Source organism: Galendromus occidentalis, unplaced genomic scaffold (genome assembly GCF_000255335.2).
Source record: "Galendromus occidentalis unplaced genomic scaffold, Mocc_1.1 scf7180000077516, whole genome shotgun sequence".
NCBI classification, from domain to species: Eukaryota; Metazoa; Arthropoda; class Arachnida; order Mesostigmata; family Phytoseiidae; genus Galendromus; species Galendromus occidentalis.
The window spans coordinates 445,884-458,372 of NW_003805504.1; the positions used below are offsets into that span (position 1 = coordinate 445,884).

The following is a 12,489-nucleotide window of genomic DNA, read 5'->3' on the forward strand; positions in this document are numbered from 1 at the left end:
CAACGATCGAGCGCTCCGATCGAGCCTGAATGGATGCCATTCATCCTCGTCGCTGGCCACGCCGCGGCAAAAGTTCCGAATGAGCTCGGTTCGGTCGGATGTCCATGTGCTCGTGACGCCTATGGTCATCGGACACCATGCAGACAGGGCGGAGGAACGAAAGGCGCCAGGTTTTCCGAAAAGGAAGTCCGGGAGATCGATTCTAGAGTCTATTGATGAACGAATCTCCGCGAAGAACGAAATCCGGGAGGAGTCCGACGGGCCAGAGTCCGGACCTTGAGCGAGTATTTCTCGGGGGAGTCACGATATCGCTACACGATCAAACCTCTCGGTCCGCCAACGAGATCGAGCCACGATTTCGTCAATGAATGAGCGACGCTGACTGCGGGAAGTTGAAAAACGGAGCGGAACCGACAGAAATCGTCAAGAATTTTCCAGCGCTCGACAGCTCATCCACGAGTATCTCGCCGGATTCGCCTCCCCGAACCAAACGGCGCAACATTTAGCTTCCTCCTTGTGTGCACAGTCAATCCGTCCCGCATTGGGGAGAGCTCGATTCAAGCGCAAAAACCACAGTCCGGGAGATCTCTCAATACCAGCTCACGGAAACCAACTGTCCGAGGGTTGGAACTGCGGTCGGCATCGAGGCGCTCCGTCTGCTGAAAGCGAGAGAAGTTTGACGAACTGTCCCCGCTCGAGACGCATCGAGTTTCCCCTCCGAACTCTTCCGGACAGCTGTTCCGAGAGCTCGGGGCAGAATGGCGCCGGCCGGCGGACCTTTCTGAGCGACAACCATCGAAGGGCACCGCGGAGGAAGAACACAGAAGAATATCGCTTTGGACAGCGAAGACGAACGTGCCCTTACTTTTTTGAGGCTGCACCGGTGCATCTTGAGGGAATGATTTGGAGGGAATCGTCCCCGCTCGGGGATAATTTTCATTCATCTTCGAGATTCATCCGAGCCGAGACCAATGAATTCTAACGGGTCTAATGCGTCGGAATCTCGAAGCCTGATTCGAGGATTGGAAATGCCTCCCGTCGGATCGGGGCATCTCCATGATCATGCGGAACTCTGTTGGTGGCTTCCGAATTAACGAGAAAGAACTCGGTCCTCGTAGCTTGTGTTCGATGCGGACGTGTCCACGGACACACTGATGGGTCTGTTGTTCAATCTGTTGCTTGCTTAGCTGCTCGGTTGCTGGCCGTTCAGTAGGGGAGCTGATTCTCGACTTCTTCAGACAATTCCCTCGAACACAGTTTCTTTGTTCCAGAGGCGAACACGTCTCATACCAGCGAGCGTAGCTCGTTCAGCGGGCGCGCTCGCTCACATATGAACTTCCCGCTCACCGCCTCGGACCGATGCCGAATCATGGGATCATCTGAAGATTATTCCCGATGTTTTTTTATCGAGCCGCGGGTACACATCAGATCGCAAGTAAGCTCTCGGTGCTCGGATTCACCTGCGAAAGAATTTGCTCCGACTTCGACATGGTCGACAAGACGAGTCGTGGGTTGGCTCTAGCTCCGAGAAGGTGAGATCACGAGCCCTGGTCCCGAGTCTCCGGGCGCCATCTTGTGAATCCGCAGTCACAGAGACCCGGAGCCAAGAGCAGAAAGGTGTGGAATATCTCCAGTCCGAAGGGAATCGTAACGGAGAGTCCAGTCTGGAGACGCGTTCCGGGAACGCTGACCCGAACTACGAGATGGCGCCCGGAGACTCGGGTCCAGGGCTCCTGATCTCGGAATCTCGGAGCCAGAGCCAACCCCACAACTCGTCTTGTCGACCAGGTCGAAGTCGGAACAAATTCTTTCCCATAGCCTAGGCTTGGGGTTCTGGATCATGCGACCTGAGATGGATCCTTGGCGTTTGTGGCGGCCGGATGAATGGGGAATGGGATGGCTACACTGACATGACGGCATGACAGCAGTGAACGTCCGTCGTTTCCTCAGGAACGGAGTTCCATGGATCCGTTGCGGGGACGGACCCTCAGCAAAGACATTTCCTGGAGTGTCGTCGAAATCCTTCTAGGTCAGGAATGCGACAAAAGTTTCGACGATGGTTCGAAGTCGATTCGGTGCTCCAACGACTCTATGACCATTCGCCGCTCTTGACGACTCATCAGAGGATCTCTTGTCGCTTGCGTCGTCCTTATCAATTGGGTGATTCTTACGGATTTTCCGTTATGGAAGAGCGAGATCGCGGTGGGATCTATTTATTCACTGAAATCCAGAACGAGTCCGCTCTTGCGGCCAGCGACGACACGTGAGAGGGTGAGTTCGACGACTGGTCGGACTCTATGGTCGGTTTATGGACTCCGTGTTTACATAGGGAGTCGAATGTTTTCGAGTCAATTCGACCAAACTTGTCGCGGGTGTTCCTCCTGCCGGAGCTTCGAGCGACGACACAACACAAACTTCCCTGCTTTATGAACACGAAGTTCCATCCGATGTGCTGCCAGAGAATCCAGATGCGTTCGAGGAGAACAATGTTTCATCAACATCTGGCATTCTTTTTCGGTTATATCGTGTCTGGAAATCTCTGAGCGCGTGCATCTTCTCGATCTTCGACGTGCTAAACGGGGAGCGTTGCTCCGACGAAGCAGCGCAGCGGAACTCGTTCCACGATTTCTCTCGTGTCTCGCGATACTCATCATCGATTCTATCGCCCACGGGTCTCAGGGGGAACGAGCAGTTCCGCTACATGGCGCTCATTCGGAGTAGAATCGAAGAGATCATAATACCACAAGTGCTTCAGGCTCATTCCTGCTCGCTGACGCTTCTAAGTAAACTGTTTTTTCAGGAATCATGAATTTCGCTGGTGCGATGCTCGTCCTGACCTTCACGGCAGTATCCGGAGTCAGTGGGCGACCGACCGGCGGATCGGAACCCGTGGAGAAACTGCGCTTCTTGGAAGAGTGGTCACTCTACGAGGTTGTGCCCGCCGAAAGTACGCTAAAACTGAACTGTACGGCAGACGGAGCCACGAATTATACGTGGACCTACGAAAACGAGCCGATAAAACGTATCTTCAATAAACCGGTGAGTGGAATGAGTCGGAGAATCAATACTATTTCTGCCGTGAGGTCTCACCAAAAAGCCGAAGAGAGCGACGTCGGATCAGGCAGCCTAGCTTCGCTCGGTCGCTGCTTTTTTTTCACGCCGCACCCGCCGTCTGCTCGCTTTCATGCTAGCTTTCCAGCTAAGCAGACTCACAAGCACACAGCGCCTGGCCCGCCGGAATCATCGTTTCCGGAACATGTGTGCCGTGAGATGTCGGCTTCTCCGGCATAAAGCGGGACTCTGTCGTGCGTAGATCCATCCACTGGTCCCCCGAACGCAGAGCATGGGCCTCCCGAACTCAAAAAAGTTGACTGGCTGGAAAAAAATAAACCCATGAATGGAGAACTTTTCATCTCCAGACGTCCACGACCCGAGGGGGAGGACATTTATTCATTCAATCTATTTCTCTTTTCCGAAGGTGCTCATAAATGGCGCGGTGCTGCAGCTGCCCTCCATGACCACGCACGATCAAGGAACTTACAAGTGCGAAGCCTGGAACGCTCAGGCTTCGAATTCGCGGGAAATCATAGTTGAAGTCAGCGGTGAGCGAATTTCCTGGAATAGATTATGAGCTCGTCTCAACGTGCGGGAACATATCCGTGGTTGTGCATCAAATCGCAGGAAATTATTTGAATAGTAGATTTATTCGTTTAGCGCATATACTTCGTGTACAATAGCCCATTTGAATAGTTAAATATCCATCCGATAGGGCTTGATCACTTGTGATCCATTCGAAGTGTGACCGCGCGATACGATTAGATTGGTCACGAATCCTCTCGGAATTCTCTTCCGGTCATCTCGTGAAGCCCTGGTCTAAAATAATTTATCCATCCATTTTGAGAGGCTTTAGTGTCTAGAGGGGTTCAGGATCCTGGCTCATGGACTCCAACCCCTTTCAGATCTTTCGAATAGGAATCCTGTCATATACGAGAAGAATCTCCCGAATCAGACAATCTTCAAAGGGGATAACATAACCTTTGAGTGCGAAGCCGTGTCCGCCTTGGCACCCCACTTCCATTGGCTGTACCGTCGGAATGAAGATGAAGCCTTCGTGAAACTCGGCGTAAGTACTTCAACGGTTGATACCGGCTGATTGCGAGTTTTTTCCAAAGAAGAGGATCACAGATGGTTACCCTTGTCACCTTCCAGACGAGCAAAACTCTCGAGCTGACCAATGTTTCGACGGAGAACGAAGGATTTTATACGTGCGCGGTGACCAACGCCGCCGGCTTCAGCGATCACGAGTTCTATCTGTCAGTGCTGCCGGTTCCAAGACCGACCGTAGCAGCTCCTGTCGCCCTCGATCACAAACAAATTTTCCTCGCGATGCTCATGGCATCGGTCCTTGTTTGTGGGATTGTGATCTTCTGTGCCCGACGGAGGAGTAGAAAAATCGTCAAGAGCAAGGACCTGCAGATGCAGATGTTGAAGCAGCAAGTCTGCGTTCTGAAGAAGCGTATCACCCTCGAGTACATCAATGGAGAAATCAAGGAACTGAGCGGCGAGTGCAGCTCGTCATCGGTGACAACGCCCCTGACGCCTCAAGTTAAGATAACCTCATACCCCACCCAAGTAGCACTCGCGGACAAACAACAGTCATTCTTTGAGTATGAATTGCCTCTGGACTTGGCATGGGAGTTTCCTCGGGAACGACTTGTCCTGGGACAAGCGTTGGGTGAAGGGGCTTTCGGACAAGTATTCAAAGCGGAAGCCTACGGAATCAAGGAGGATGAAGCGCGGACCGTAGTGGCCGTGAAGATGTTGAAGGAAGGTCACACCGACCAAGAAATGATCGATCTCGTCTCTGAAATGGAGGTGATGAAGGTGATCGGAAAACACATCAACATCATCAATCTGTTAGGCTGCTGCACGCAGGACGGCACACTGTACGTCATCGTGGAATATGCGTCTCATGGGAACCTTCGAGACTATCTGCGAAGTCATCGACCGTCTTCCGGTTACCTCGAGCCTCTTGGTGGAGGCGATCAGCCATCAGAGAAAACACTCTCACCGAAGGACCTCACTTCCTTCGCCTTCCAAATAGCGAGAGGGATGGAATATCTGGCTTCGAAGAACTGCATTCACCGAGACCTTGCTGCACGGAACGTGCTCGTTGTAGGGAATATATGCAAGATCGCCGATTTCGGCCTCGCGAGAGACCTTCACGATAACGGATACTATCGGAAGATAACGAACGGAATGCTGCCTTTAAAATGGATGGCACCGGAAGCTTTGTTCGATCGAGTTTATACCTCGATGAGCGATGTGTAAGTTTCCCGGTTTTGTGATGACACGTTTTTCAACATCGACAAATAATCGAGAGACTGTGTGATGCGGGATTTGAATCAACTTTGATCCGAAAACTCAGGTGGTCGTTCGGTATCCTGCTGTGGGAAATCATGACGTTAGGTGGAACTCCGTACCCATCGCTGCCTCCGAACAAGCTCCTCGATTTCCTGACTGAGGGAAAACGCATGGACAGACCGCTAAATTGCCCCCTCGAAATGTGAGTGCTTGGGATGAATCGGGAGTATGCCGTGTCTTGAACATGCCAGTCGATATCGATGTCCTTGATTTACTGTACTTCTCACTTCTCATATCTGTCGGCCATCTGATACATCGTCGTCTCTCCGAAGGTATATCATCATGCTGGACTGCTGGCTCTGGAATCCGAACCAGAGGCCGTCTTTCTCCACCCTCGTCCGGCGGCTGGACTCGATTCTTCGGCAGACCTGCGCCGAGCTCGAATACTTGGAACTCAGCCATCCGAGTCAGGAGGAGAGCGATCCGGCTCCACCGAAACGATTCATTATCGACCGACTCAATTTGAGAGCGTCACAACCAACGGCTTTCGAACAGCAGGAGTATTTCATGCGACATTCGTGAGCTAATCCTCGGTGAGTTCTTCGAGTAATCCCGGGCCCTCGATGTCTGAGGCTCTGGTCTCCAACTTCTGGTCTCCGTCGGGGGTTAGCCGTGATCCTGCCGTGAAGGATCCGCTTCGGAGAACTTCTGAGTTGAAACTAGATTTTACTGATTCCAGATCGCCGCCCCTTATTCGAGGGATCACGCCACTGGACTACGGGTCCGAAGATCTGATACTTTGTCCCGACAGATCCGTGAGAGCGTATTCTTACTCCTCGGCTCCCAACTCTGAATCACGGATATCACACGAAAGGACAATGCAAATGTTTCAATCCTGTTAGATGTGTAGCTTTAGCGAGAATTTGTAAATTTTTCTGCAGTTCGCAGATGAGTCGGATGGTTATCCTTCGGGACCGGCCTTGTGCAAAGATTCGCTCGTGTAAATTGCGTAAAAAGAGAAGGTAAACCTGGTGCGAGGTAGTCGAGCACGACTTTTATCTACTTGTAATGCTGATGGTTTTGTGAGACGGTGTAATTCTGTTTAATAATTTATATAGGTACTGAAACAAAGAGAAGGGTATTCAGGAAATGATTCCTGATGTTCTATGTGGATATAGTAAGTAGTATTATATAATACTTTTCGGAGCGCGTCGAATTAATTTGTAATATATCGCTTCCTGATTGTATCGTATATTGTATTCGGAGCCTGGTGATCAAGGGTTCGGAATGCGAATCGGATGGGCATCCTCCGCTTGAGCAGAGCTCATGTCTGCTTGGAATCGGAGGATGTCTCGACTCCAGAACGTCCGAACGTAATCGTGCTGCACAATGTCTCTTCGAGCTCATAGGCTCTGTGTTCTCACTCATAGTTTTTAAATCGAGATTGGAAGCTCTTCTGTCAGAGCGGGTCATCCATGACGCAGAGGAATCGCGAGAATAAAAGCCTCAAGATGCAGAGAAACCTCTCGTTGGTCTTCCCTCCGCGAACAAAAAATCGTAATCGCTCGGGACGGAATTTCTGTTCTCTCCGTCCCGACTCCGCGGCATAATTGAAGAATATGCTTTCGCACTCGCATATTCTCAATCCAATTGATGCCGGTAAGCCGTCGAAGTTTATGCTCGAATTTGACAAGGAGTCGCTCCCAGGGCGATCATTCCTGACAGAGAGACTCTCTGGAGCGAAGCATAATGCCTAACTTAGTAAGAAGGGTCAGGCACATGCATTCGTTGGCTTCGTTTCGCCGCAGGATTATTGAGACGCTGTAGCTTTTCTACGGAACGAGTCGCTCTAATCGAAAACGAGGCCTCCTGATCATCGTCGGCTCCGGCGCGATCTCGGCACTTTTGATCGCGCGTATCTGCCCGAGCGTCTCTCCGCTATCGGTACCCGTCAGCGATTATTGGGAACCCGGGAGTCTCCCGGAGGGCGGGTTCCCATCCGACCGGCGACCTTTGCATATATGTTTATCCGAGTCAACACCATTTCGCGATCCCCTATCAATATCGAACGCGGATGCATAGGCTGGAGCTGGCTTTCTAGATACTGAGGGAGCGCTGCGCCGAAGGATGACGAAAGAATATTGGATTCTTTCGTCAATTTCACCGTGGAGCAGAGCTGATCGAACGGCTCAAGGAAGATATAATGAGTTCCGTATAGATGGAGCCATGGGAGAACTCTGCCGATCACAGTGGGATTGAGGAGCGTCCGAGACGTCATGGAATACTGGAGGATGAGCTCCAACTTTGAAGAATTTATTGGCGAGAAGATCGATTCGCATCCGAATCACTGGACGGGAATCGTTGTTTAGAGAGACTCCCAATCGTTTTCATGGAATTGAGATTGAGCTCAGAACTCTCCAGCTGACAATTTTTTCGCAGGGCTCACTCCGCGGGGATGAATCCCGATTTCCCCGATGAAATCCAAATATGCGACAATCCATCAATACTTGGCCGTGGATTCGAAAGACATGTTCTCGATAAAGAAGTCGACGCCGTGGTGACCGCTCGGATTTTCCATGAATTGGTTATTGTCCGTCTTGAGTATTCTCGGTATTCCGTATATGGAGGTGACTGGGGCAGTACTGTCTCAGTGGCTGTTGGGACAATTGGGACTCTGTACTCGGATCGATGAGTTCCGAGATTCGGATGACCTCGTGACGAGCCGGTATCGAGGTACCTTCCCTGCCAAATTATTTCGCACGGTGCTGGATCATTCGCTGATCCACGCTCCACAGCGTCAGAGGCATACACCTGTAATTGTTGTTCTCCTTGCCTACAAGTTTCTTGCGTTTCTCGCGTTTGTTTTTTGCGTTTTTGCGTTTTAGTATCCGGAAACGGCTGCTCGAGAACTTCAGACCTGCATGACGAGGGATCCGGAACCTTCGGCGAAAGAATTCGGTTCCTTTCACTTCCAAGCCACGCAGCTCGACGCCATCGGTGGGTGTATGGAGTCTCGGACCGAAGAATTTGAGTCGAAGTTCTCCCAGAAGCCCATTATACTGGGCTACTAGCCCGGGTCGCGCTGGTCCGATCATCGATTCGCGCTTTTTCACCGAAACACATAACAACCATGATTTGATTCAATTACCAGGTTTAGCGCTTCTGAACTCACCCGAAGGTCTGGCTGCTGATATCAAGGGACACTTATCAACGGGGACATCCGAGGAGAATTTGGACCCCGTGAATCACGATTGGGGTCATCAAATAAATGATGTTCTGCCAAACGTCATGATCTTCTCCGTTTCGAGATCGGCTTCGACCGGCACACGCTTCTGCAAAGAGAATGTCCTCGCGGGCAACATGTTCAATCGACCATAGTTCCTCCAATAGAAGGGCATGCTCTGATTACCGAGCATGCTCTTTAAATATCTACTTTTATTAACACCTGATTTTATTCAGCAACCTGACAACTCTCACATGTCAGAGCAGCGGGGGTCATTAAGGAGAAATGGGAGTGCCACGAGCCCTCGCCTCGTTCCCAAGTGACCCGAGAGGTTGAGACGGGAATCCTCTCGAATGTTAAGCGCGTGTCTAACGCTGACTTCGATTTTCGAGAACTCTACGCGTTCCGTGTATCATCCACCGATCTTTAACTGAAAAAAGCTGTCTTCATCCGATACCTGCGGAGTTCGTAGCAGAGGGCTCCATATCGCAGCGCCAGAGATCTTCAAATCATGCCCATGGAATGCCTCGATCGCAGCTAGTTACGTCTTCGCTCATCCTCCAGCTCAACATCTGATGGTGCCCCGAACCGATGGGTCAGATATTCCGGGCGCAATAATAAATCACCGGGCTTTGTGAGGCTTAGCTACAGTTTTCTGCGACGCGGAACTCCCCACAGGCGGCTCTGGAACATCTCGGATCTGGTTCAGAAAATTTTCAATGCCTCTCCTCGGAAGAGAGTGCTCCTCAGCCGGTGCATTCGTATGCGGTCCGGGGAGCGACGGCTTTGGGAAGTTGGCCGTAGGGAGAAGAACTCGCCACAATCCTCGCCAATATCCCGTGCATTTCCCCAGGACGTATTTATTATTTATTACCCGTATTTCTGCTTCCAAAGCATTGCCTATGTGGCACTGTTCCATTTTCTATGACGTCAATTTACCGACGTGGAATTTTCTGACTGAGTGAGCGTTGATTTCCCTCTCTGCCGCGGTTCGAGTGACGGGCGGAAGTCAACAGACTCGAATTTGGAGCTCCCATCCAGACGGTCGTTCGGACAGGAATTCTGTCGGGGAATGCGTAGAGAACGGATTTCTTATCCGGTAGGGTTTCCAGCGGACCGCTTGTTTATTCTTCCTCGATCTTTCGATCAATCGGTCCCAGTGCTTTCTCGGAAGCCTGCCCGAATTACGTTTCCTAGCAAACGTCAGCCACGACTTGCTGCCCTGACCGAGAGACATGCGTGAAAGCGAAAATCATTGTCACTCTCTCCCAGTTCGGAACATCCGCGCTCAATCGCAGCTTACGCCGGTAGGCCGTCAAAGATTACTGTCCTCGATAACACTCCGCAGACAGAAGCACATTAGCGGACGGACGTCGGAACGAGCGTCAAACAAGTCGGTCTCTTCGAAAACCGCAAGCGGTAGTCGAACGCCACAAAAGTCTAATGCGATGGCTCTCTGCTGTGGGAAAAGTGGCTTCATCTTTTTGATAGGATCAGGTGTGATTTTGGCAGCTCTGTTCGCGCGCGTCGACTTCGTCTCGGGTCCTCTATCGCTTCCTGACACCGTCTATTGGGGCCCAATAAGAGTTCCCAGGGGTGAGTTCATCACCTTGGTCCGGTAAGGAAAGCGTATGATTTCGAGCCCTCGATTATTATGCGACGCCGCCCGATTTGATCCGCGGTGACGGCGCTAAGACCTGCTCTCTCTCCGCGAACATAGGCAGCACTCCACCGAAGGACGACGAAACCATCCACGAATTCACCGTCGAGTATGGCGCTGATCTGATCGCGGGACTCCGGGAGCAAATAAAGAACACACGGTGGGTGGAGCCGGTGGAAAACTCTGCTTATCACTACGGAGTCAATCTGGGATCTTTCCGGGATGTTATGGAATACTGGAGAACCGAGTTCGACTTCAACAAATCACTCGCCGAGATCAACGCCTATCCGCATTACAGGACCGAAATAGAGGGTTAATATGATTTCCACATCGGTACACAGAACTCTAATTATCATAGCAGAAAGCTTGATGGATATTTGCCGATACAAGTCGATCGAGTTTTTCACGACAAAGATGAATCGGATTCGACTTCAGGCCTGAAAATTCACTTTTTCCGGAGCACGGTGGAACCACGATCGGCGGATGTCGAAGTCGTACCGCTGATGTTGATCCATGGCTGGCCCGGATCATTTGCAGAGTTCCTGAAAGTCGTTCCTCTATTGAAGGAAGTGAAAGATGGCATTGCCTTCGACATTGTGGTGCCTTCGCTTCCCGGATACGGATTCTCGGAGGCGCCGACTAAGAGCGGTAAATTGTTTTCACGGGAGTTTATCTGGGAGATAAAGGAGCCGTCTCCATCGTGCTTTGCCTTCAGCTCGAATTTAACCCCACCAGGCGTCGACGTAGCGGTGGCAGCTCGAATACTGAAGAAACTTATGGCTCGTCTCGGGTACTCCCGGTATTTCGTGCAGGGCGGCGACTGGGGTAGCTTCGTCACCGCAGCTATGGGCACCCTCTATCCAGAAGAGTGAGTTTCGAAACAGTGCTGGGTCGTTCCAACGACAGCTCAAACTTCAGTGCGTCCGTCCCGTGGTAGAAGAACACTAGTCCCCATCAATATCATGGATCATCTTCTCTCTGCGTCTGACGCGGATGTTCTTCTTGCAGCGTGAGGGGAATTCACCTGAACCTGCTTTTGTCGGTCCCGTCGTCCCTTATGTCTATCACGAAGTTCCTGCTTCTGAAAGCCTTCCCGGGACACTTCAGCGACGGCCCCATGCCGCCTTGCATGTCCGTCGACGTCAAGTCTCAGCTCCACGAATCTGGTTATTTCTACATCCAGGCCACGAAACCGGATACCCTTGGTGAGAGGCGGAATTTCCTTGGATGAAGTTCCGGATTTCCACGTGGAGTCGATTCTTAGAGATCTTAAACGATGAACGGCGTTCGCGAAGTTTCGCAAGATGATTTCTGATACTCTTTCGTCACCTGTTTGCAGGTCTTGCCCACCTCAATTCTCCTGTTGGTCTAGCAGCCCACATGATGGAGAAATTCTCAGCGGGAATCGATGAGAGGAACCGGGATCTCATAGACGGTGGTCTCGGCAGAAAAATTCCCGTCGACCATATGCTTGCAAACGTCATGGTATACCACGCGTCACGATCGGCCGTTTCAAGTCTACGGTTCTACAAAGAAAATTTCCTGAGCCGAAACATGCTCAGCTTGTTCAAGTGAGTCAGGGCTGCGGGGATTGACGTTGGGACCCATGAAATGAGAATTTTCCCGATTTGCGCGTCACATCATCTTTGAGCAAGAATGTGTTGCATCTTTCAGAGTACCGATCAAAGTTCCAACCGGATACACCATTTTCCCGGATGAGATAAGCTGTTTCCCTAGATTCATCGCGACTGATCTGCTTCCCAATCTGACAACACTTACTTATCAAAGTAGTGGAGGACATTTTGTAGCCATGGAAGAACCGAAGGCTCTGGCAGAGGATGTTAGGAAATACGTACGGAAAGTGATCGATTTGTACCCTGAGCGGCGGTAGCACCGCCCCGAAAAGCGCACGGGAATCAGAATGATAATTAAAAGTCTCGAAGGAAGCTTTCAGGGAAAAAAACGTCTCCGATCCTCGTCGTGCCGGCGGCTGATTCCTCCGAGAAAGCAGTGATTCGCCATCCAAAGCCCTGTCCCAATGCCTGCCCCAGAGGTCCTCTCGGAAGCGGAAACAAATATTTCGAAATGCCATTGGATCAAAGTCCACTCCTGGCTGCACCACCTGGAGCCTAGACTAGCCCTCGAGTTTTGCGCAGCTTTCGAGCGTCGTTCCGTCAGCAGGTCGCCGGAAATGCTCCAAAGTTGACTCCGCTGTATGCAAGGAACTCAAAAATATTTTTTT

The 12,489-nt window shown here is 51.2% G+C and overlaps 2 protein-coding genes across 2 annotated transcripts; both read left to right on the forward strand.

The window, feature by feature from the left end:
• The first annotated feature begins 1,962 nt into the window (after positions 1 to 1,962).
• Positions 1,963 to 5,946, forward strand: LOC100903191 (fibroblast growth factor receptor 2). The gene is made up of 7 exons (XM_029112581.1): positions 1,963 to 2,059; positions 2,801 to 3,039; positions 3,479 to 3,602; positions 3,960 to 4,083; positions 4,161 to 5,327; positions 5,429 to 5,566; positions 5,697 to 5,946. Exons 1-7 carry the CDS (start codon positions 1,963 to 1,965, stop codon positions 5,944 to 5,946), a joined length of 2,139 nt encoding a protein of 712 aa, XP_028968414.1.
• A 1,037-nt stretch (positions 5,947 to 6,983) lies between these two features.
• On the forward strand, positions 6,984 to 12,138 carry LOC100903336 (epoxide hydrolase 1). The gene is made up of 11 exons (XM_003747351.2): positions 6,984 to 7,023; positions 7,229 to 7,314; positions 8,250 to 8,361; positions 8,516 to 8,719; positions 10,079 to 10,183; positions 10,308 to 10,559; positions 10,683 to 10,895; positions 10,983 to 11,115; positions 11,256 to 11,452; positions 11,587 to 11,818; positions 11,922 to 12,138. Exons 1-11 carry the CDS (start codon positions 6,984 to 6,986, stop codon positions 12,136 to 12,138), a joined length of 1,791 nt encoding a protein of 596 aa, XP_003747399.2.
• Positions 12,139 to 12,489: the final 351 nt, after the last annotated feature.